Here is a 24,768-nt window from a genome sequence, read left to right as displayed (position 1 = left end):
TGCTCTCACGGCTCTTGTGTCCCCAGGGCTGGAGATCCACCTGGACGGCTCTGAGAAGGAGAAGCCGGTGATGCTGCTGAACCATTTCCCCTCGAGCTCCGCCCGCCCCACGGCCCAGGTCCTGCCCGTGCAGAACGACTCCGGCTCCAGCCCGTCCAGCCACCACGCCCTGCCCATGCAGATGATGGCAGCGGCCCCCACACACATCCCGCCCATCCGAATGCTCAGCTCCGTGCACAAATCCGACCGTGGCAGCGCAGACATGAAGCTGCTCTCGTCGTCTGTGCACTCGCTTTTGTCTTTGGAAGAAAGGAATAAAGTTCCTTCTGGATCGAGGGGCAGCATAAAGATGGAAAAGAGCTTTGGGAATACAGTGGTCGATGTCATGTCTGCGTCTTCTCCCCACCAGCCCCTGCAGGTGCTGTCGGGGGCCACTGAGAGCAGCTCACCCACCTCCACCATGAACTTTGGGCCTCGAACCAAAGTCGTCCATGCTTCCAGTCTGGACAGAGTGATCAAACCAGCTCAGCAGCCGGGACTCATAGTGGAAACGAGCACTGCTGCCACGGTAACATCCAGCACCGTCTTCCACGTGGCTCGTCCACCCATCAAACTCCTGGTGTCTTCGTCTCTTCCTACCGACTCTGCCATGGCCGGACAAACTTCCTGCTCCAGTAATATGCAAATCACGGTGTCCCCTGCAATAATCAACCCCCGGACTGCTCTGTACACAGCCAACACCAAAGTTGCCTTTTCTGCCATGAGCAGTGTGCCCGTGGCGCCCATGCAGGGCAGCTTCTGCGCCAACAGCAACGCGGCCTCCTCCAGCAGCCACCCGTCCCCGTCCTTCGCCACCATGGCCAACCTACCCAGCTGCCCCGCGCCCAGCTCCAGCCCCACGCTCTCCTCCGTCGCCGACAACAACTTCTACAGCAGCAGCAGCAGCAGTAGCAGCAGCAGCAGCAGCAGCAGCGGATCCGCGGGAAGCATCCCGGTCCCCAACCAGAACCACCACCACCACCACCACCAGCAGCCGCCGCCGCAGCCGCCCGGGTGCATGGTGTGCAGCTCCTGCGGGTGCAGCGGCAACTGCGGCTCCAGTGGCATGACCGTCAGCTACGCCAACTACTTCCAGCACCCCTTTTCAGGACCTTCCATGTTTACTTTCCCCTTCCTGCCCTTCAACCCCCTGTGTAGCAACGGCTACATCAACACGCAGCAGTACAACAGCAGCACCACGTTCCCCGTGGTGCACACGGCCTACAACAGCGGCCTGGCCCCCGACTCCGTCATGGCCGGACAGTCCACCTTCGCCATGCCCCCCATGCAGAACTTTATGGCGGGGACGGCCGGGGTGTACCAGGCACAGGGAATGATGGGCAACGGCAATGGTTCGAGCCACAAAAAAAACGGGAACCTCTCCTGTTACAACTGCGGGGCCAGCGGGCACAGAGCTCAGGACTGCAAACAGCCGCCCATGGATTTCAACAGACAAGGTGAAGGCAGGGTGTGGGTCACACAGAGAGGGGGATTTGGCCATAGGAGTGGGGCACGAGGGGTTCTGATGATGGCATCTTGGAATTTCCGACTTGAGTAAAAAAATCTTGTTATTGAAAGCTGATGATGATCTGAGCTGTACTTGCTGAAGTTGCAACTGAATTTTGGACAGACCCATCAGGCCTTGTTACAACCCCGGGTACTGTGGTGGGGGTTCCACCCATTTTTGGGAAGGGGAGAAGCATCCAGGGAGGAGGAGGGAGGGAGCTGCTGTGGACAGGTTGCAGCAGAATTGTTGCTCCTGTCATCCAGGTCAGCTTTGGTTATAATTGCAAGTTTCCCTGGAATTTTACAAACTGAATCCTCTGTTCCTTTTCCCTTCTTCCCCAAAATAATAACTTATCTGAACAATTATTGTTCAAATACTCCTGAAGGTCTGTTTGCTGCTATAATTATTTTATAGTGCATGTTGGTTGCACAGTTACCACACAGGCTTCCCCAGGAGAGAGCTGAATCCTTAATTCTGGGTGGGAAACAACTGAAACAGAAATGCTGCTTTGCCAAGAGTGCTTTTTAGTCCTGATTTTCTTCTTGATTTTGATTGTCATACCATGTTGAGATAATTTGCAAGTGGTGTGGGCTTAAAAAATGAAATAGGAACTTTGAGGGGAGTGAACAGCACTTAGATTCCATGTGACATCATGTCTTGTCTGTAGCCTTTGCCTGGATTAACTTTTAGATGGTCTCATGCATTTAAACACTATAAATTATCTGAAGTGTCAGGTGTCGGGGCAGCAATTTACAGCAGCACTAAAAGGTAAATGAGTGGAATTCCTGTGGTGAATATTTTGATAGTGGCCAAGGGGAAGCAGAGCTGCTGCCTTGTCAGTCCTGACTGGGACAACTCCAGAAATGCAGCAGACTGATGTCTTTTTAAGCTGGATTTAATTTCATTAATTAAATTTCCATTTAAACTTTCCCAAACTTCTCACAAGGGCCTGGAGGGACAGGACAAAGGGGAATGGCTTCCCACGGCCAGAAGGCAGGGTTAGATGAGATACTGGGAGGAAATCATTTCCTGTGAGGGTGGTGAGGCCCTGGCACAGGTTGCCCAGAGAAGCTGTGGCTGCCCCATCCCTGGAAGTGTCCAAGGCCAGGTTGGATGGGGCTTGGAGCAATCTGGTCTAGTGGAAGGTGTCTCTGCCCATGGCAGGGGGTGGAACTGGGTAATCTTTAAGGTCCCTTCATCCCAAACCATCCTGTGATTCTGTGTTTCCATGAAACAAATTTTTGCCAGCCCTAGAACTCCATCCAAGCCGTGTTCTGCTCCAGTACCACATTCCATGTCTAATAAGCAGCAGGTTGGTTTGGGAAGTTCTGAGAGGTAACAGATGTGGAAGGTTGATGTTTAATTCCTCTGTTCCTCTCCCCAGGTACGTTCAGGCTGAAATATGCTCCTCCCTCCGAAAGTCTGGACTCCACAGACTGATGTTTTCCCACCTGGCACAAAGATGCCAAAAGCCATGGAGAACGACGGAGATTGAACTGCAAAACTGAGACGTCCAGTTGCTGTTAAGCTTAATGTATTTTTTAATCCAAAGGTGCTTTACTTTATTAGACTAGGTAGAAAATCTAGCTTAGGGGTGCATCCAACCCAGTTTTTATTGCCAAATTTGAGCTTGGGTCTCGTTGGAACTCCTGACTACGTGTCCTCGGACCGATGCGTTCCGGACGGAGGGACAGATGGACGGGTGGATGGATGGCGGAGCTGTCCAGCTGCATTTCTGTTGCAAGTACAACATCCAATGTACATTTTTTAGCTGGAGAATGTTGCCATATGTGGACTTTCTGAGGTGAAACTTTTCCAGGGCAGCTCCGTTTGGAGGTGGAAGCTGGAGGCGGAAGGTAGGAGTGGCCAGAAGGACTTTGGCACCCCTGGGCTAGGTAAAATGTCTACTTTTTTTCAAAAGTGATCAGGCACTAATCTCTGGGATTTTTAAGGATTGCACTACAGAAGAATGTAAAACTCTTCAAGCTTTCTGCACTTTTAGCAGACAGTGTCACTCTGAGACCAGTGCAAGAGGCAAAGAAGTTCCAACCTTTACAAATTGGCACCAGCAGGCTTATGGGACTTAATTCCACAATAAAAATCCTAAAAAATCTCTCCTTTCCCTTCCAAAAGAACACACACGACAGTTTCAGTTCCTTCTGGAAACAAACTTGTGCTTCATTGTCTCACCTATTACCATCTAGTGCTGGGTTCCCAGCACTGGAATAAACTTAGTTTCCAAGGGTCCAAGTCCCAGAGACTCCAGAGTCATAAAGGCTTCAAGGATATTTTCCTGTAATACACAAAACCTTTACGTCCTGTTACTGTATATAGGTCTCTTTCACAGAAACCTTATTATTCTGCTTTTGTAAATGAATTTTAAACCATCCTAAAAAAAAACAAACCAAGAACTCTGGCAGCAGAGTTTATAAGCTTTTGCTTTACTTTATATAAAAATACCCTTTGACTCCTACCCCAGGATTCAGGAGAGGTGGGAGTCAAACATGTAAAAGGTAGTAAAACTTCATTATTATCAAGACTTGGAAGGATTTCTTGTCGGCCTCCTTCGTTGCAGTAGGTTGTAGATGAGTAGCTTTGGTGTTAAACTACTTAGTCCATCATTTGTGGGTGACAAATCTAAATTAGGACTCGAGAGGAAGCCAAACCCATCTCGAACTGCTAATTTGAAACACTTTGGTCCTGTCTGGTTGAAAGAAGATCCTAATCCTCATGGCTCCCGCCGGGAATTTGATGGCATTAAATGGGTGAGGCCTTCTCTTTAAAAATGCCTGACAGAGGTATTTGCATCCTGTAATTTGGGAGACACCTTTAAAGTCTGAAGCCTTGTTTACACTTGGAGGTATTCCTTACACTCTTCTAAACCACAGCAGGATGAATCCATAGGATTTGTAGTGGCGCAGTGACTCTCACTCGGGAAGTCTTCTCGGAGCAGGAGGGTTTGGAGCGGTGCAGAGACGGGGCTGTGTGAGGGGGGTGAGAGGTCAGACCTCCCTGGGCCATGGTCATAGGAAAGGAACGTTCTGGGCCATCCTTGTGTCCCACTCTCTCCGAGGGTGGTCTCAGCCTCGCCGGGAAGGCAGGTGGGATCACGAGGGTCGGGAGAGGCACGGGAACGTGGGGTGGGCAGAACCCACACTTGGCCCAGAGAGGGACCTGCAGCTCACAGCTTGGGGGAACCCAAAACCTAAATTTGCAGAACAGTTGGTTTAAACAAAAAAAAAAAAAGTTAATTGTTATTGCTATGCAATGAGAACCCCCTGATTTATGTATTCCCAGCCCAGCTCATGCTCCCTGTTGGCTCTGCCTGCATTCGAGGACGTTCCCTGTGTTCCCCTGAACAACCTTCAGACCTACAACACTAAAGGGATGAAAACTGACAATGCAATTTACTTTGCCTTAATGAGCTCGAGACAATGGTAGGAACAGTCTGTCCCACTGCATCACGCCTGAGGAAATGTGCAGTTCCATGTTTACGATGTGCAGCTTTGAGGGTCTCTCCAGTGGCCTGGAACATGTGCTGAAAGCCAAACTTAACGTTGTTATTATTTTTTTTTCACTTTTTTTAAACAGTATTTTAAAATTGTATTTAAAGAAACTGTATTTCAACACACATGTGAGTGTTAAAAACCCTCTTGAAACAGCAAAAAAACAACAGCAAAAAAAAAAAAGGTCATTTCTGTACCGGTTGTGTTTTGTTTTACTGCCCAAGGCCGGGCACAGTCGCGTCTGAGATTCATCACAGAGTTGAAATCATATCAAAAGGACTGTAGAACTGAACTTCTGTCCAGCAAACTGTTTCATTCCTTTCTCCAGAGCTTTTTTTAGGTTCATTTCCTTTGTGTAGAGTTAAGGCTGATGTTTCCAGCAAACTGTTTCATTCCTTCCTTTGGGATTGTTTCCTTTGTGTAAAGTTAAGGCTGATGTTTCTTCAAGTGGCTCATGGGTGTGTTTGGGTTATGCTTTGGAACGGTTGGGTCTGGTTTTAGAGTAAGTTCAAATCCAGAAGTACCTGGAGGCAACACGAGTGTCAGAGGGAGAAGTTTGGTGAGCCAGCAGCAACCTCAGAGCCTTCCCTAAATCCCAGCGAGTTGTGGCTTCAGACCTGCCAGTGAACACCCTTCACTTTGTACCCAGAACAACCAGAGTTGGTAAGTCTGAACAGAGCACCTTAGTTCCATAAAATAATCTTTAATCTGTTCTTAAAAGGCACAAATCCATCTTTTTTACCCTAAAAAGCAAGGCAGTTTGGTTTGGAATAGTAGTTCCAGCTGCCCTGCCTGAAGGAACCCAGTTCTTAAACCCTATTTTTGTACATTGAAAGATGGTGATTTCAAAGAATGTTACTTAGTCCTATCTTTGTCCTACATATATAAAAAGAATTAGTTCTCCAAATGGATTTCACTGTGGAATAGGAATGATTTTTCAGTGTGAGAGGGAAAGGAATCCCCAGTCATCTCCCTGCAGGGAGGTGAGAAGTCAGCGAGCAGCCTTTCCCAGGGGAGAGAGCGGCGTGCAGTGCAGTTTCAGCTGCATTTTCCATTTGCTGATGGAAGGACTCGAAATAGGATGGAATTTTCAGCAAACTCCTTCCCACCCTGCAAATGAAGCACTGATGAATATGCCGGGCTCTGCCCCAGCAGCGGGAGAGGAAGGAGGGAACTAAGGTATCGGTCAGAGGGTTCCACCCTTCTTTTATTTAAAATTACATTTAAACTGTTACTGAAATTTCTGTGTTTATCAGAACTGGTTTTATTCAAACCAGCTCTGTCACACTCAGCTTTTTGTGAAACCTTTTCATACCACGGTCATTAAATCTTGGCAAATGAAGCGCCAGACTTCTGAAAATACCAGTCCAGCACCAGACTTTGGCTGTCCCCCCAAATTCCGATTCCTCGCTGGCCGGTTCCGTGTGGAGTTGCCCTGGGATGAACTGGGCTGTGGTACTGGCAGAGCAACGCTCCTCCCCAAAATCCAGCTGCCCTCAGCTGTGCAAGCTGTGTGTGCTGGAGGGCCCGGGGTAGTCTGAACACCTGTTAAATGGGAGGACTGTGGGCAAATCTGGACAAAAATCCACGTAACGGAACTTTTGTGAGAGTAGAAATCACTTTGGCTGGTTGAGGCCCCACAGCTCTTGTAATAAACTCTTGGAATTACCCGTTTGCTCCCTTAAATTTTCCTGTTGTATGCAAGAACCGTGTTGGTACTGAAGCAGAAAGCAAATCCCGTGTGTTTTCAAGTGCAGATTAACAGCTTCTCTTGGACATAACTTTCCATTAGGAATGAAGGAAATTCCTGCTCCATTTGAGCCATTTCTTTTACTTCGATCACTTCTAGTATTACAAAATTCTGCATGTAACTTTATAAATATTTTAAATAGTTTTGTAAATATTTAATATTCAGCTAATTTGATTTTGAATTGTAAATGTCCAGTATTCTGGTATTGGGATTTTTATGTTTTATTATACTTTGTTAAAAGTTAAATTGTACATTTTTAGAATGTTTTTATCTGAGTAAATTTAATGTATGGAAAATAAAGAGTTAAACAGAATCCCTTGGCATTGGTTTTCATTTAGAGGGGATTCAGCTGTGTGGGGGCTTCTCCAGCTTGGCGATTAGGGAATTATTTTTCATTCCTTTTATTATTTTGCTGTCCCCGCTTTTCAGAAAGTTCTAGGAATAACCACGCAAGCCATAATTAAGTTGGGATGTAATCCATCCATATCAGCACTGTATTAATTTTAAAAAAGCAACATTTGTACAGGAATATCAGTCGATCACGTCGTAATTACAAGTACGGTCAGTTATGAGTTAAACAAGTTCTTACACGAACAGAACTAAACAGAGAACAAGCTGCATCGAAAAGTTTACGTCGGAGTAAAAACACAAAGGACAATAAAAAATGGGCAGTAGGCCCTGGGAAGGAGATGCATGCAAAGAGGTGGAGTAGGTACAACGTGTAGTAGGTACAACGTGTACACTTGGTGAGTGCCAGACGCAGTAGTATTGCTTCTCTCCCCCGTTAGAGTACGTGAGCTCCCAGTGACACACGAGTTAGTGCACACACACCGGATACACCGGGAATCTCATCCCGCTACGCTTCACTTGACAACGACTAGAGGAAAACACAGGTTTGTCCTACGGGATAACTCTCCTCTGCACAGCCTGCTCCCTGCTCGAGGAACACCCAGAGCTTCCCAACCCCGTGCGAGTGGCAGGAGGCTCCAGTGATGCCCAAATTCATTTGTTCAGCTCTCGACAGTGACTCCCGGGCCTGAGCTGCTTCTCCCTGACCCCCAGGCAAGGGAATGGCAAACCTCCAGGCTGGGGGGGAATGATCATATGGATCACTGGAAGCCAGCTCAGATGAACAGTGGTGGTTCACTGAACACACAGGGATTGGAAATTTGTAACAGACTGGAGTTTATTTCAAAGTTACCTGTCCAGCTGTGTATTTTACAATTAGACACTTCCTAAAACTACAATAAAGCTGTGGTGTTTGGTATGAGTATTCCAGAAACTGGCACCGCCCCAAGTGTGCGGTGCCCAAAAACCAGAGACACAAAGAGTTGTCCTCCCCCAGCTCACCCCAAGCACTTGCCTCAACTCCCTGCAGCACGAGTCTGAAGGAGCTGCAGAAAACAAAGCTCCCCTTTGGAACATTAAAATGCATTTGCTCTCATGAGAAACCTTCCCATTTGAAAAAACAAATAAATTTAAGGAATCATAGGGAGATTTTGCAGCAAACTCCCAGGAAACACTTTAGCTCCTCCCTGGTGCCTGTTTGCTTGTTAAAAGTCAATCGAGTGTCCCTTTCTCTGCAATTGTCACATGCACAATTGGGCTCCTTTCGGCAGGTCCGGAAATGGAAATGTGCCTGTGTGGAATATTATTAACAGCAGGTTTCAAAGCTGGAGGTGCTCGTCTGTACTGTTTAATAGTCACAAACAAGGCAAGGTGAGATGAGACACCTGCTAAAGCAAGACTATGCTAAAGGACTGAGAGCGTAGGTGACATCCGGTTCTTTCCCTGGGGGGTGTGTGGGGAAGAGTGGGGGTGATGGCCAAGGGTCAACCAAAATCCTAGGCTAGCAGCCGCTCCTAGGCGTGTCCTAGGCGGAAGGTCGCGCTCCAAAGGTCTCCTGGGAGGCGTACACCATGTACAGGAACCCGTCCTCGTCCTTCTCGCTCTCGTACACCTCGGAGATGGGCGTGGAGACGCTCACCATGCTGTGTCCGTTCACCAGCAGGAAGAAGGCCTGGTTGGAGTTCAGCTGCAGGCGTCGCCTGGGAAAGGGGGATGAGGGGGAAGGAGTGGGACAGTGAGCATTTCCACTCGCCTTAACAAAGGACAGTCCTCTGACACTGACAGTGTCAGATTCCATCCCATGGAATCGTAGATTCAGGGAATGCTTTGGGTTGGAACGACCTTAAAGCTCATCTGGTTCTACCCTTCCACACCCTTCCCTAGATTTTCCCACCCAGCCCTGCCCCTGCAGGAGGAATTTGCTGCCCACCCCAAAGCTCTACTAAATTCATCCACTAAATCCAGTCAGGCATATCCAGAGCCCTTACTCATGGGAAAAGTGATGTTCCACAAGGGCATTGAACTGGAAGGACAAGGAACAGGCACTCCTGGCCCAGGTGATCCCAGTACAACCAGCAAACACACTGCAGGACCTCTGGCTTGCAGCTCAACAGCATCTCACTGGGATGAAACCCAGAGATCCGTGGGAAGATGGGGAGGGAGGATGGGCAGTTTCCTTGCAAAACCCTGAGAAACTTTTAAATTAACTCACTTTGCCACCAGCTCTGTAACAGCCTGAGTTTAACCCTGGAGCATCTTGCTCCCTCTTCTCCTCCCTCCCAGGAGAAGCATCGTGGGAAGGAAGGGCAGAGAGCAACAGGCTGCACTGACTGCCTGGCACAGTGAGCAGCTCATTTCTGGGTTTCCCTTGGATTGATCATTCCAGCTGGGGGGAAATGAGTATTTCTGCTAAACTGCCTCCTGGAGAGCAGGTTTGCAGAGAGGGGCTCTCTTACCACTTGATTAACCCAGTGAGCAAGAGGAAATAGGGTATGTGGAGCTGCAACCAAAGAAAGGAGGAAAGAACAGATCAAAAGAGCTTCCTGCTGCTTCCACTCGCTGCTGAGAGGCAGCAGCAGCTGGAAACAAGGATTTATTTAGCTTCCAGCCACAGCCCTGGACAGGGACTCTTCCAAAACCAGGCTCTAATCACTCCAGAGACAGCAGGCTGAGGAAAGGCAGCAGCTTTCCAAGGGCTGGGAAGGACAGGCTTTGCTGTGCACCACTGGAGCTGGCTGAGGCCCAAGTCTAGCTGGTACCAAGTTATCTATTAACAGTAAAGCCAAAGGAAAAAGGTGGGAAAATCCTTCAGCTTGCAGTTAACCTCTTTGCCCAGGGCCTTTCATGTTCCTGAGAAATTGCAGAAGGCTCGAGCAACCTGGTTCCTGCCTCCAAAACCCCATTTCCCTTTCTTACTCATGTAGGAGCTGGGATTTGCTTGTGACAGTTTGTGTTTGGACACCCTGGACAACTCCCAGTTTTCCTAGCCTGTGGCCTCCACAAACCAGCTCCTGCTACACCATGACCAACATAAAAACCTTGGTTTTCTGCTCACTTCCCAGTTACCACTGGAGAACTCCTGATCCAACAGTCCTGCTGAGCCAGCAGAAATGCACTTTACCAGAACTTCTGACCACAATTCTGACCACACAACTTCCACATCGAGACTGTTTCCCTTTGCCTTTCCTGTAAGCTGAACTCAAGCCACTCTGTGCAAACAGCCAGGGTAGAAAGACTGGCCTCAGTGGGTGTTTTCCAGGCCTCAGCGCTGTCCCTGAGGGAATCCTCCTTTCCCAAAGGATGCCAACAGCATCCCTAAGCAGCTTTGGCTACGAGCCCAAACTCCCCTTCCCAGTGGGTGGGAAGAGGCAGGCACTCCAGAGGGGGACTCCATGGCAGAACACTGAGAAAGCTTCCCAAAATAGCCAAGCAGGAAGTGCTGGAGCCCTGGGCCAGAAGCACCCATGTTAGAGAGGGATTCACAGCCCCAGACTCCCTCCTACAGCTCTGGGAACCAGTTATTTCTCTTGGAAGCAGACTAACAGCTCAGCTCTTTTCAGAGTGGGTTTTTTCCAGCAAAGCTAAAGGAAAAGCACCTTCTCCTCAATTTGTCCTAGTGCTCAGTAGATGAATTTTCCATTTAGAGTTCCCAAATGCATACACCTGGTGGGGAATTCACAGAGCATCCCAGTGCAGTTCCCACTGAAATCCCAGCATACTACCTGATAATTTTGATTAGCTCGCTCATGTTGACATGATCCGGCACCAGGAACTTGGTCTTATCCAAAACTGGAAGCTGCTTTTCTCCCTTGTACCTTTCAATGATCACCTAAGAGGAAACACAGAAAGAAAGGAGCAGATGTGAAAGGCAGGAACAGTGTCTGGAGCCCTCATCTCCCCCCTCCAAGCTCCATCTCCCTTCATTTGTGAATGCAGCATCTCAAATCTGAAAAGGAACAATTGGAGTTCCATGATCTTAAAGGTCTTTTCTAATGTAAACAATTTATGTTCCTATCATAATTAAATTATCTTCGTGTGCTCCTCTGTTCTGTTTGCAAGAGTCACTGCATGGAGAGGTAGCACACAGGCATTTTACAGCACACTTCCCCAGCTTCAGTGCAGCTTTAGAACAGTTCCCTTCCTGGAATCATTTAATCCAGCACTGAATTACCCAGCAACAAGGAAATCCAAGGAAAGATCAAGCCCACTTCCCTCTAACACAATGCAGTGGCTGACCAGGGGAAGTCTGCCAGCTGAAGCAGTTTTCCCTAGGATTTCTCCAGTTTCAGGCCATGTCTAAGAACTGCACCTCCAGATGACTCTGCTATTCCATTCACCTTCCATGGTTACTCCAATGCACGAGAAAAAGCTACTTTTGAAGGGTATAAGCCCTCAAATCTCCAAATTAGGGAGAGAATTTCCTCAAGAGAGCATGTTTAGGAACCAGTAATTCTGTCAGGATTGTGATGCAGTAACCACTTAATTCAGAGAAACTGCAGATTTCCCAATTTAAGGAACACCCTGCCCAGCAACTGAATGTAGTTCCCGCTTTTGAGAAATGATCTCAGGATTTGTGTGCTCCTGTTTCCACAGCCATGTGGGGTTTGTTGGTTTTAAATCAACAGCAGCTACATGACACCAGTCATTTGGACCCTTTCCATGCTCACGGGGTCTGGCTGTGTTGATATTAAAAAGCTGCACAGGTGAAGAGACATTGAGCCAATTTAATTATATCAGAGAAAGATCCTTACATCAGTTTAAATAAATGCTGTCTCATTCTGGAAAACAAAACCACACTATTTTTAAGAAGTTAGACCATAACCAATAGATATTTCCAACAGCAGGATGAAGGATGTTGACAGCACAGGAGGGATTTACTATCTAGGGTGACATTGCCATCTTATCTCATCCAGAACTGCTAATGACAATAACGAGGCAGTGACTGGCCCAGCAAGGCTCCAGGGATGCCAGCAGGCCCCTGGGATAGCTGGGAGTTTGCATCACCCCATCTCCAGCAAGTTCCTCAGGTACCTTGGAATTTTTGCTTGTAATCTGTGCAACTTGTAATCTGTGCAATTTTAACTCCATGGCTGAGCTAAAATGAGAGTCTTGCCATAAATCAACAGCTTTCAATCTGTGGCCAGAGTTGGGGACTTTGGCCAAGTGGGCTGTGAAAGGTGAGTGAAAAAGCAATTTTGGTCAGGAAACAGATTTGTTAGGAAAGTGCCTTTTGGGAAAATAAAACATTCCAAAAAAGTCAGAAAATCTCTGCTATAAAGTACTACTTGTTCCCCTGCCCAAGTGCACAGCAAAGCAGCAGCGACAGCTCCGAAGTGAAGGAGTTTGGAGCCAAAGGAAAGCTGGAAACCTTTTGGTTTCTGTTTCCACAACGGCTCCTGTCAGTGAACTTGCTCAGGGACCGTGGACAGTTTGCAGCAGTTGGTTCACAGGAGACTTTCCACACACAGGGATCACCAGCTCTCACCACAGAGCCAAAGGCTGAGGGTCCAATTAAGTTCTCTCTGCTGAACAACTCATCAGTGACAGAATCCATGCCTTCTGCTTCATGATATGCTTTGCATTTTTAACTTTGAGGATGCCATAAAGAAAACACAAATTCAGTCATTTGGAGCTGACCAGCTAAAGAGTGACAAGGTGAGAGCTGATGTCCAATGTGAGGAGAGCTGGAGGAGTTTGACAGCCCAGCAGCATTCCTGGAGACCTCAAGCACAGCCCCATTTCCCAGAAGAAAAGAATTTCTGTCCTTCTCAACACAGACTGCTGATCAAATCCATATCTGGCTTGATAATTCTGTGTATTCTTCCTGATGAATCTGTGCAGACTCTTCTTTTGGAGAAGAAAACCACTGAGAGAGAAGAGCTGAGCACTCAGGAGGATTTCAGAGCTCAGCTGGGGTGTGGTTTTCTACAACACAAAACTTTAACACACCGGAAACCCCCTTCCCCCCTCCCCAGTGAGCACCTTATTCCACCACACTGGCTGCTGTTTACTCCTCTGAGAACGTCCCTGAAACCCAGGCTTAACCACCGTGAACAGCCACATTTTCATTTGGTCTCCTCAGGACAGCCTTTTCTAACTGCTAAAAAGAACATGAGACTGGAAACTGAAGTGAAAAATAGAAAGAACTGAACTTACTGGTATTTTAGTTGGATGCTGATCTCGAATCAGTCGTACATCTTCCACTCTTTGCTCTGCAAGAGATTTAAAAAAAAAATAAAAATCTGTTTAAGCATCCAGTTAATGCTGTTATTCCCTATTTCCTCAGCACTGAAGAGAGGGACTGCATGTCAGGAAAACCCAGAAGAGGAAATTCAGGCAAAGCAGTTTCCAAATGGGACAGTGCTGTCAGGAGTACAACCTCTCCTGTGACAGCTGATCCTCTGCTCTTTAACCCAAAGTGACAAGCTTTGTGTGCACCTGCCTGGTACTCCTAGAAAGTGTTAAAAGAGGTTGTTTCCTCCCCAGTCCCCTCACTTTCTGCTCACTGAGGCAGATATTTCACCTCATAAATTTATGGCCTCAAGTTACACCACCCAAGTTAACGCCTAAATACCCCGTGCTATTTCTGTGAGATCCCAGAAGAGGAAATGGTCAACAATTATCCGAGTCCCAGGACTGGCCGAAGCCTGGTTGGGTCAGCTTTCACCCTGTACTCTCGTGTTACTGAATTCCAGGTTTTATTTTGACTGTGCCACACCCATTGTTGCAGGAGCTGCAGGAGGTCCTGGGGTACCTGGACATTTTGCCCCTCTCTGTGCCAGTTTTCAGGATAAAGTTCACCTCTCCTCAGACAGAAATATTAATAGAACAGATATCATGAACCAGGCTAAAGTACACGAGGCAGAGTAAACAGGCCAGTTGCTTTCAGAGGCTGCTGCATATCCCCTGCCTACTTTCAGATTCAGTGAACTCAATTTTAACCCCTTCGGTTGTTTTCAGTGGGACGGGGCTTTCCAGGCCATCTCCACGTTACAAACAGCTCTCAGAGAGATGATTTAGTGTTGCATCACGGCTCTAACACACACCTGCCTAGGGAGAGGTGCCACTCAGGGCAGAGAAGCACTTAGCCCAGCTCCCTGCTGGAATGCTAATGGCAGGACACTGCCCGTCCCCGTCACTCAGCAACATCATCACTCAGTCTCCATTAGTCCATGTTTGTGTCCATGGAATACATCCGTGTGCCTTCTCACGAGGAAATGCAACTCATGTGAATCATGGTTTGAAGGTGGAGGTGAATCAAGCAGAACTAAGGCAAGGAGCATGCAAAGCCTTCACCTGAAAGCCACCCTGCCCCACATCCCACATTCAGAGCCACGCTCCCACAGCCCAGCAGGAACATTTCAAGGGCAGAGATTTCTACCTCATTAAAATACTTTTTAAGATTAACCAGAAACACAAGAGATACGGGGAGTGAGTGAGACCAACCATCAACCTGGCAAGCGCAGAGAGGTGGGACTAACTTCTCAGCTGAAACAGGTTTGGTCCTGGCAATGTTATTTAGCAGAACTCCTGAGAGGAGGAGGGACATAAACCGGACAAATCATGGAGATTATTGTATGCGGCATGTTCAAAATCAGGCCTCAGTCAGCCACAGATAAACACTGTTCTCTGACGACATTAGTTGCAGTGGCAACTGCTTGGCTGCCATCCTAGCTGAACTTAATACCTGCCACAGAGGCTGCTGACAGGCGATGGGGTCAACAACAGTTTTGGAAAGCTCCAAAAAAGGGGGCAGCATAAACGCAGACTTTGTTAGATCAAAATTCTCCCCGCTTCAATGCAGCATTTACAGCACAGCAAAGGCAAGGGTGGGCACATCACAAAGCTCTCTTAAGCAGCTTGACTTTAACCCAAAGGCAGAAAGAAAGGAAAATCTGGATCAATTACTTCCACCAATTCCATCTCACGTACGGGATTTCGTAGTTGATGCAGAAATAGGTTACGCTGCCAGTTCTTGTTACCCTCGGAGCGCTCCAGCCTACCTTACTGACACACATGAGCAATACCGAGCCCTCCGACTGCTCTGGGCCCATCCCGAGCACACACACGAACCTTGGCACCGCTCTAATCAAGGCTGTTCCTTCTCGAAAGGGACTAATCTCATTTTCCCAGCCATCATTACACAGCTCTTTTCGATGCCTTGCTGGTTTTCAGTAACCACGCAGAGACAGGAGCCCCACGCCCCAGTCCCCTCGCAGCTCCCCGGGTACAGAATTCCTCACCCCGCGCCAGCACCGACTGCGAGCGGAGCTTTAATTCCGCTGCCACTGGCGCAGAGGCCGCCGGACACCGAGCAGACACCGGAGGGAAGGGCAGGCCCAGCTCCTGGCACACACACCAGGGATGTTTCCAGGCTCCTGGGAGTTTTGCAGTCGATAGTGGACGATGTGCTGAAGAGCTCTCCCCACGCCAAGCTCAGAGCTCACCCCGGCACGGCACCGCTGCCACCGCACACCCCGCTCACCCCCCGACAGCCCGAACCCCCCCGGCCCCAACTGCCGGGCTGTCCGCGGGGTAAACAAGCCGCGGAGGCTGGGCCGGGGTTTGATTCCGTCTCAGCCCCGAGCAGGCCGGGACACCGGGGCGGCACCGGGCCCGCTGTCAGCAGGGGCTGCCCGGGGATCTCCCCCCGCCATCGAGCCCCCTCCCCACCCCGCCGCTCCCCCCCCGCACCCAGCGCCGCCCCCGCAGCCCGGCCGGGCCGGAGCGGGCCTTTCCCCCCGCGCTCCCCGCCGCGTCCCTCCCCCGGGGCGCTCACCGAAGGTGCGGCGCTGCTTGAAGCTCTTCTCCGAGGGCATGGCGGCGGCGGCGGCTCGGCTCGGCGCGGCCCGGCGGTGGCTCTGCGCGGCGGCAGCGACACCTCCGAGTGCCGGCGCCCGCCCCCCGCCGCCGCCACGGCCGCCCGGCCGTCAGCTGACCCGCGCGTCACCGCGGGCCCCGCCTCGCCGCCGCCGGCATCTTGAGCGTGGCGGGGCCGGGCACGGCCGCCGGGGCTGCGGAGTGAGTGGGCATGGCCGCCCCGGTGCCCTGCGATGTTCGCCCTCAGTGACACACAGCCATGGCCGCCCCAGTGCCCTGCGATGTCACCTCTCAGTGGCACGCAGCCATGGCCACCGTAGAGTGCTCTGACAGCGTAGCCCCACAGCAACACACAGCCATGGCTGCCTTGAAACACCCTGACATGTTCCTCCTCGGTGACACACAACCATGGCTGCCTCACAGTGCCCGGGCAGCGTCGCACTTCAGTAACATACGCAGCCATAGCCACCGGACTGTCAGGCCATGTTCCTCCTTGGCGACACACAGCCATGGCCACCTCAGAGCACCAGGAACGTGGCTACCCTCTGGCATGCCCTCTGCTCAGTGACACACAGCCATGGCCACCTCAGTGTGCCTCCTCGGCAACACCAAGCCGTGGCTACCTCAGAGTGCCCTGTCAGTGTCCCTTCTCAGTGACACACAGCCATGGCTGTCTCAGTGCCCTGATGGTATCTCTCCTTAGTACATTGCCATGTTCCTTCTCAGCGACACACAGCCGTGGCCACCTCAGTGCCCTGCCGTGCTCCTCCTCAGCAACACACAGCCATGGCATCCTCACAGTGTCCCGGCACTGGTACCCTGTCAGTGATGAACAGCCGTGGGCACCTCAGAGCGCCCTGACAGTGTCCCCCCTCAGCACCTGACAGCCATGGCTGCCTCAGTGCCCTGACAGTGTACCCCTTCAGTGACACACAGCCATGGCTGCCTCAGTGCCCTGACAGTGTACCCCTTCAGTGACAAAAAGGAATAATCTCCCCAGGAAAATGGTGGATTCTCCAATGTTGGACACTTTTCAGATTCAGCCATCTTGTCTAGCACAGTCATTTTGTGCTTTTGCCAAGAAAGGTTGGACCTGGAGGTCCGCTCCAGCCTGGTATTCCTTTATTCCACAATTCCATGAACACGCAGCCACGACCACCTTGGAGTGGCCCACTATGTCCCCCCTCAACAACATGTGCTCTTAATGATTTGCCATCAGTTTGCCATCACACTGACATGAGTATATGGTAAAGTTCACATTTGGGGAACAACATTTTAGGAGCAGGTGTTCAACAACATTTTAGGAGCAGGTGTTCCAGTTCTCTTGGAAGCCACCACCCAGTCATGTGCGGTTTGTGAGGAATTGATTAAATCACAATTTCAGTCGCAGATTCCACATTGAGATTAAGACTGCCCAACTGTTTCCTCCTTAGCAGCTTTCTGACACAAGCTGTTGGCTGGAGCCTTTCAGCTGCATCTCTTTCTCTTTCTCTCACATACGTTCCTGGCACCGTGTTTTGAAATTTAGGGATGATTTTGCAGTAATAGGGCCACGCGATCTTCCTGTACAATCCAAGGGACAGGAAGCTGCAGCTGGCAGTATCCTTAAGAGTACAGGGAGGACAGTTTTCTAACCATCTTGGAGATTAGCAGTGTTTTTGCATTTTTGGGGTGGAATGATGAACACTGAAGTTGGAGTGAAGCTGCGCTCCACGCAGGAATGAATGTTCATTACCTAATTTTGTGATTCAGGGTCATACAGTTCCGGTGGTGTATAATTATGAGGCCATTAAAGATGTGACTAACAAGGAAAAAGAGCCCTAAGGTGTATGAATGCTCTGTCCATCACATCACTCTCAAGGGATAACAGGTGAGACGTGGATGATCAGCAGAAGGCTGATACATCTGCAACTTAAATTAGCAATCCCAAATTTCTGTGTTAACAGGATTCTTCTTTATTTAAATATCTGCCTTTTAAAAAAAAAAACATTTTCCAGGCTGAGGAAATTCTGCCATGCTCTCAGAATCATCTCTACGGGCTAAAGGTAGGAGGATGAGCCCTGGTAAAAACCATGTAGTGTTCTTTTTGGGGTGTACAGGTGAGTCCTGGTGCCAGGGCTGACAATTCCGAGCTCTGTGTGTCGGGTGGTTTGCATCCACAAACCGCCTGTTAGCAGGGCTGCAGCTCCGGCTGAAAGCATCCATATGGTGCTTGGGGAGAGCCACAATCAGAGTATCTGCTGACAGGCTGGGCTATCACATGTTCCTCTCATAAATAATCCGCAGAGACTGTGAGAAGGAAACTTAGATCCACACTGAGACCCGCTTGACCTTTCCCTCCTCATCTCAGCCTTCACCCATGTCTGCGTGTCGACAGCACAGACAGTTGGCGAGTCTGGATTTGAGGAAGGTGTTAGGAGCAGTTGGAATGACAGCATGGACATAGCCTTTGGGATCAGCACAGTTCCCCATCCCTAGTGAGAAAATGCTGCTTCGGAAAATGCTTTTGCTTCAGACTCAGTGACTATGCTGGAACAGAGCCCTTTAAAAACTGAGCCAGAGAGCATTTTCATCCTGGCCTTAGAACAATTTACAAAGCATTTAGGCTGAAGAAGAGGAGACTTAACCGAAGGGGGACATTGCATTGTCTTCAAATATGCAAAAGGTTGCTACAGAACAGGAGGGAATTAGCTCTTCTCTGCATGTGGTGGGACTAGGATGAGAAATAATGAGCTTACACATCTTGGAAATGGCGATAGAAATTAGGCATTGGGTTAAGGGTAAGAATAATTGAGCACCAGAACAAATTCCCTAGGAAAAAAATGGAATAATCACCTTTGGATATTTTTATTTAACAAGAAATTAGTAAAACATCTGTTCTGAAGAGTTCAGGGAGAATCGTTCTTGTCTCAGGGAGAAGGATGGGATAAATAATCTCTTGCAATCCCCGTCAGCCCTAGTTTTTCAGGAAGCAAAGGAGATGTGATTTCCCAAACTTACAAAGCAGGTTAGAGCAGGCTAGGTTTGGATTCCAGCTCAGATCCTCCTGTCTATACGAGGCCACACTAAATGTTAAGTAAAAAAAACCCAGGTTTTCCCAACTGTTCTATCTTCCACAAGGTTGGGGTGTTTTTTTGTTAAAAAGCCAGTATGAACAGTGACTGTAAACCTTAGATGATATTCACAGCATTTCTCTGGGGAAAAACTCCCACTTTTCCTATTTTTTCTCCACATCAGCTGCCTCACAATGAAGTGAGTGTATTTCACATTCAGAATTATAAAGCATCCCCTCATTTCTCTGGTACAACAGGACTGAAGAGGGTTTTTCAGTGAACAGATGAAGCTGTTCCTCTGCAGTGCTGCACCTTTCTGGAAGACAGCACTCAGTGGCTGGGGCTGTGAGCTCAGCAGCTGTCAGCAGTATTAAATGCACCAGAAACATGGAGAGAAACCCCCCATAAAGTAAAAGGAAGGACACTGAGCTGACAGTAACTTGCATTTCAACCTGAATCAAAATACCTCCCCTCAAGTTATTTTCTCACAAATTGTTCTTATCGATCCAGCTCAGCTAAAGATTAATGTGAGTTTGTTTTTTTTAACAGTGTGCAGCCATTACCCAGCTGCTATTGGAGATTTGCAGGCAGAATCCAATTGTCATGAACTGTTTTCATTGTCATTGCCTTAACTCTTCTGAGAAATTTTCATCTTATATTTACCTTAAGATGGTGGCTACCCTATGAACAAATTCCCAAATTTCAAATTTCACCTCCTGAGTTAGGAGAACTCTAGGAAGAAGTGGTGAGAATGACAAAATCTCTCTCTACTTTGGGAAAGAAAAGTGTAATTTGAGAAAAGTGAAGTCTCTCTCCTCTATCTGACCACATATTTCCCAAGCCTTTTGGAATATAACGTGTTTTAGGTTATTAGACGTACTTTTTTAGGTGATGTATCCAAACTACCATACGGATGTGTGCCCTGTCATCACAAAAACATCGTTTTCGTAGAATTTTTGGCTAAAAACTCATTGAACTCCCGCTGCGCAAAGTATTGCCCAAGGCATTGCCGTGTACCATAACTCTGACATCAGCTCCTGCTGTTCCTGCTATTCCAGCAAACGGTTCTTGGCTTCAGGACCAAGTTCTAAAAGGGAGACGTTGGTTTCACGAGGGAACACGGTAAATCAGCTGGTGTAAGCAACAATAAGTCATGTTTATGTACTTCTAACCTCTTGGCCAGCAGCAACGGCAGCATGAGCGGGGGAGGCAGAGCAGGGAAATTGTGGAATAACACAGCATGTAACAAGGTCTTCCACTGGTTTTTAATATTCCCAGGATTTAAGCAATTTCCCACGTGTTCAAATATTAACTGAGTCCTACATAGCCTGTGGCTTCAGCAAACACCCTCCGTACTGATGTGGGAGGACACGTGCAGAGGTTCCATGAGCTGCCTGGGATTGCACAACCATTGCTCAGCACCCGACCCAGTAATATCATCTCCAGCTCCTGGCTGCCTGTCCTGTGATCCCTTTAGAGCAGGGGAATGCTTGTGAATGAAGGTGTTGGGCTAAGTTGTTCAGGCTGGACAGTGGCCAAAACTGGAAGGACAACAACTGCTTCTGGTAGAAGTGCTGAAAAAGTGGGTGACTCTAAGCAGTCATGACCATTAGAACCACTGATTCCTCACTGCAAGGACAGTGTGTTGAAGAAGGATCATACCCTCTTTCGTAAATCAGAGAATCATGGATTGTTTTGGGTTGGAAGGGATCTTAAAGCTCATCCAGTTCCACCCCCTGCCATGGGCAGGGACACCTTCCACTATCCCAGGTTGCTCCAAGCCCTGTCCAGCCTGGCCTTGAACACTTCCAGGGATGGGGCAGCCACAGCTTCTCTGGGCAACCTGTGCCAGGGCCTCACCACCCTCTCAGCCAAGAATTTCCTCCCAATATCCCATATAACCCTGCCCTCTGGCAGTGGGTAGCCAAGTAAAGAGAGGGCACCAAGTTCTGCTCTAAAGCAGGAGGCTGTAAACCACTTCCTGAGTCATCAGCAGTGTTTCTGCAGTGCTCTGGATTTCCCCTGAAGAGCCCAGCCTGTCCACTGTTGTTTATCCTGCAAAATCTGCTGAAATCAATGTCCAGACAGAAAGTAAGAAGGTGGGAAATCATAGACTCAGAACAAGAAGAGCTGTTTTCCAGCTTAAAATAGCAAAGAAAGAATATCTGAGATGAAAATATGTACATTTCAAAAACCAAAGCAAAATTCTTCAACCTCTCTATTGAAATATTCTCTCTTCAAAGTGTCCTGCCTCCAAGGATGAAGGCAGTGTTTTAGGAGCCTTTTGTTTTTTATTACGAAGCAGAAATTGCAGTGCAGGCCTGTGCCAAAAAAACATGCTGCAAATACTCTGTGTGGCAAACAGGGCTTGCAGAGAGGGTTTGTTCATCTGTCTCGGCGGGCCTTGCCATGCTTTTCTGTCCCTCTTGCCAAATGGAAAATAAATAATTCTCTCCTAGCTGTTCAGGTTATTATTGGCTGGATGTGCCATCAGCTGGCTCATCCCCACTCAGAGCCTGGGAAGGCCGTAAACACTTCCAGGATTACAGAAAATGAGGACACTAACTTTGGGACCAATCCAAAGCCCTTTAGTGAGTGTGAGGACTAATTGACTACAGCGAGAGCTGCATCAGCTCCTTAATTGCTGGAGGGAAGTGAAACAATAACATTTCCCCTTTCGGTACATCCTTTTTCAAGAGCCCTGTGGTAATGGCCACAAGCTGCCTGCCTGAGACAGCAGCACTGGAAAGCTCTGGGCTATTACTCTGGGAGTGTTTTCAAAGGAAGGTGCTCAGACAGTGCCACAGAGGATGGGAGATGATGATAGTGCACTTTTCCTGTTTTCTCTATTGTCACAAACAAAGCTGGGTGATTCAGATAATGGATTCGGTAACACAGAGGAGAAAGCACCAATTTTATAGTTTAATGACAGCATGGTAGACACTGAAGTTGAAAGTTCTATTCAGTTATAACCACCCTGTTGTGCACCAGCTCTTCGCCCTCTGGGCCTCGAGGACCTTGGCTGTGCCCAACCTCCAAAATTATTGTGTGATGCTCCACCAGAACAGCACTGGAAACCTTTTCTGTCTGTGACTTGAAACCTGGAGTGGAGACAGTGATTGTTCCTCCTCTCTGATGTGATGAAAGGCTGGGATCCCCTCACTCTGCTCCATAGGAAGGGAAAATGTGGTCACCCTGAGAGATTTGTCACGTTGCCTCAGACTTTGCTGGGCTCTGGGTGACATCAGTGTGTGATAGAGATGGGCACTGCCAGGCAGACTTTTCCCCTTCTTTCTCTGGAGGAAATAGGCCTGGTGCGATGGAGCTCCGTGGGAACTGGCATGGATTTGTGGTGTATTGTCCTGCCTTCTGCTGGAGTGGAGTGGAAAGGGGGTCAGTGGGCCAAGGGAAAGTCTGACTGATGAGAGATGGGGCAGTGGCTCAGCACCTATGGAGCCATGACTGTGGGATAAGGTTATGGGGGTCAGGTGGGTGAGGGACAGGAGAGATGGCTTTAAGGTGATTAGGCACAGCAAGAGCATTCAGAAGAAAAGAAGAATAAGGTTCAGACAAAAATAGAACCAGGATGAGGGAAAAGCCTGTGTGTGCTCTAGATTGCTGAGTTTCTCCTCGGGGCAATGTCACCAAGGACATCTTTTGTTTCATTCACACAAAAATCCTTGCCATCAGTACTTTTCCCTGTCCTCTCCATGAATCCATCAGATCTTAAACAAACAGACATGACAAAGCCTTCTTGAGCTGTGTCAGAACCTTTGAGTACCAACGGAGTGTAATGTAACATGGGGGGAAAGCCACGTGATTCCATATAGATGGAAAACAGCTACAGATGTATTTCCAAAGAGTTGATGTTTGCTTTAGGTGACTCATGGTCCATGTGCCTTGTTTTAGACGCTTGGAACAGCTTTTTGTAACTTAATCAGAAATGTGGGCACTAAATTTGTCCATCGCTGAGGCCCCAAAGGATTAGCACACTACTAAAAATGACATCATCATTCTGCACGTGGGCAGTGTCGGAGCGAGGAATGCAGAGGTTCAGGCTGTAAGAAGCATTTACTCATCACAGGGTTGTAACAATTTTGTTTGTACCACGAGCCAGGAAACCCAGACTCATCATGTGATCGCCCCATATGCATGGCTATCCAGATCCTTGGAAATCAGGGGATTCTCCCCCTGACAGCCAGAGCTGCCCACTAGACCCTTGGCAAAATCCTTGGGTTGTCCAATGCAACTCAAATGTCTCATCTTGTCTGGTGGGACTCAAAAGCAGTGTGAACAGTGGGAGGGGATTCTCCCCTTTTCTCTGCACTCATAAAATCTAACCTGGAGCTCTGTGTCCAGCTCTGGGGCTCCCCAAAGTAAGAAGAACATGGAGCTGCTTGAACAAATCCAGAGGAGACCATGGAGATGCTTTGAGGGCTGGAGCCCCTCTGCTCTGTTTCCAGGCTGGGAGAGCTGGGGGTGTTCAGTCTGGAGAATAGATCTGAGAGCCCCTTCCAGTGCCTAAAGGGGCTCCAAGAGAGCTGGAGAGGGACTTTGGACAAGGGGGAACAGGACAAGGGGGAATGGCTTCCCAGACGGCAGGGTTAGATGGGATATCAGGAAGAAATCCTTCCCTGTGAGGGTGGTGAGGCCCTGGCACAGGCTGCCCAGAGAAGCTGTGGCTGCCCCTGGATCCCTGGAAGTGTTCAAGGCCAGGTTAGAACAACCGGTCTAGTGGAAGGTGTCCCTGCCCACACCAGGGGGTGGAACGAGGTGGGCTTTAAGCTCCCTTCCAACCCAAACAGTTCTGTGATTCTACAATGTCCAGTGGTCTGTTCCTTCTTCATCCTCTGTCAGTTCCTCACTCTGCAGATGAACAGCCTCCCTCCCTGCAGCAATTCTCGTGGGTGAGGTTCACAGACTTTCTGCATGAATTAAATGTCTGTTTTCCTGTCTTCTGCCAATTTAGGTATTTGTCATGGCTCCATTGTCATGGCGACTGCTGCCGTGGGACCCTCACTGGGGGTGAGGCCTCTCCATTAGGATTCAGGGCAGCATTTCTGCCGGCAATGCTGAGGACCCTCTTCTGCTGAGCACTCCCTGAGCATGGGGATCTCATTGCACCACAGAAATCCCAGTCGAACAGTGACTCTTCACAGCAGGGAGGCAAACGAGGTTGGCTCTAAATTTTGTTAATTATGTGGAAGCAACTCGATTTCCTTGCGAGCATGTTGTCAGTGCAGCCGTCTCAGTCTATTCCTGGCCAGTGGAGCTGGATGAGGATGCTTAGGAACCCCAAAGGATGTTTTGCAGCTGTTTTGCAGAACAACATAGAAATAAAGGAGCCATTTACAAAAAAGAGCTCCAACCAAACACCCAAAAACAAAACCCAAGACCTTTTTTGTGGAACAGCATGGGAAAGAGGAAGTGTTTGCACAAAATGTGAGGTCTGGCATTTGGAAAAAAAAAAAAAAAGGCAAAAGAAAACGTAACAAAACAAGCCAAACAGGTGTCTCTTGCAGAGAAAGAACCTTTTGTAAGGAAAGATTTTTTAGGCAGTATGCCGAGAACGACAACAGGAACACAGGGAAGAGCCCGGCGGAGCAGGGAGAAGGGCGGTGCGCGGGGCGCTTTTCATCGAGGAGCCTCGTTAGCGCAGTAGGTAGCGCGTCAGTCTCATAATCTGAAGGTCGTGAGTTCGATCCTCACACGGGGCAGAGATGGTTTCCTCCTTTTCTTATCCCT

At 48.7% G+C, this 24,768-nt stretch overlaps 2 protein-coding genes and 1 non-coding gene across 4 annotated transcripts in view; 2 read left to right on the top strand and 1 right to left on the bottom strand.

Moving 5' to 3' along the window:
- Nucleotides 1–7,115, top strand: part of ZCCHC14 (zinc finger CCHC-type containing 14) — a 53,589-nt gene extending 46,474 nt beyond the window's left edge. The window contains exons 12-13 of the mRNA XM_051805714.1: nucleotides 27–1,496; nucleotides 2,931–7,115. Of these exons, the coding sequence (XP_051661674.1) occupies nucleotides 27–1,496; nucleotides 2,931–2,986 (1,526 nt within the window). The 3' untranslated portion in view covers nucleotides 2,987–7,115. The remainder of the gene's footprint in view (nucleotides 1–26; nucleotides 1,497–2,930) is intronic.
- Nucleotides 7,116–7,262: 147 nt separating this feature from the next.
- MAP1LC3B (microtubule associated protein 1 light chain 3 beta) overlaps nucleotides 7,263–24,768 on the bottom strand; it is a 155,554-nt gene continuing 138,048 nt past the window's right edge. Inside the window, exons 2-5 of one of the 2 annotated variants that reach the window (XM_051805768.1) lie at nucleotides 15,930–15,981; nucleotides 13,307–13,362; nucleotides 10,873–10,979; nucleotides 7,263–8,850 (exon numbers count right to left, since the gene is read on the bottom strand). In XM_051805768.1, the coding sequence (XP_051661728.1) occupies nucleotides 8,676–8,850; nucleotides 10,873–10,979; nucleotides 13,307–13,362; nucleotides 15,930–15,969 (378 nt within the window). In that variant the 5' untranslated portion in view covers nucleotides 15,970–15,981 and the 3' untranslated portion in view covers nucleotides 7,263–8,675. Of the gene's footprint in view, nucleotides 8,851–10,872; nucleotides 10,980–13,306; nucleotides 13,363–15,929; nucleotides 16,091–24,768 lie in introns of those variants that run through there. The other variant, XM_051805766.1, reaches the window with a different exon arrangement.
- TRNAM-CAU (transfer RNA methionine (anticodon CAU)) lies at nucleotides 24,668–24,740 on the top strand. Its single transcript has one exon. It is a non-coding gene; the product is annotated as a tRNA-Met (tRNA).

Source organism: Manacus candei, unplaced genomic scaffold (assembly GCF_025592945.1).
Source record: "Manacus candei isolate 608988 ecotype Guabito, Panama unplaced genomic scaffold, ASM2559294v1 h1tg000065l, whole genome shotgun sequence".
NCBI lineage: Eukaryota > Metazoa > Chordata > Aves > Passeriformes > Pipridae > Manacus > Manacus candei.
The sequence above is the reverse complement of the archived record's forward strand: the minus strand, read 5'-3'. Positions and strand labels throughout refer to the sequence as shown.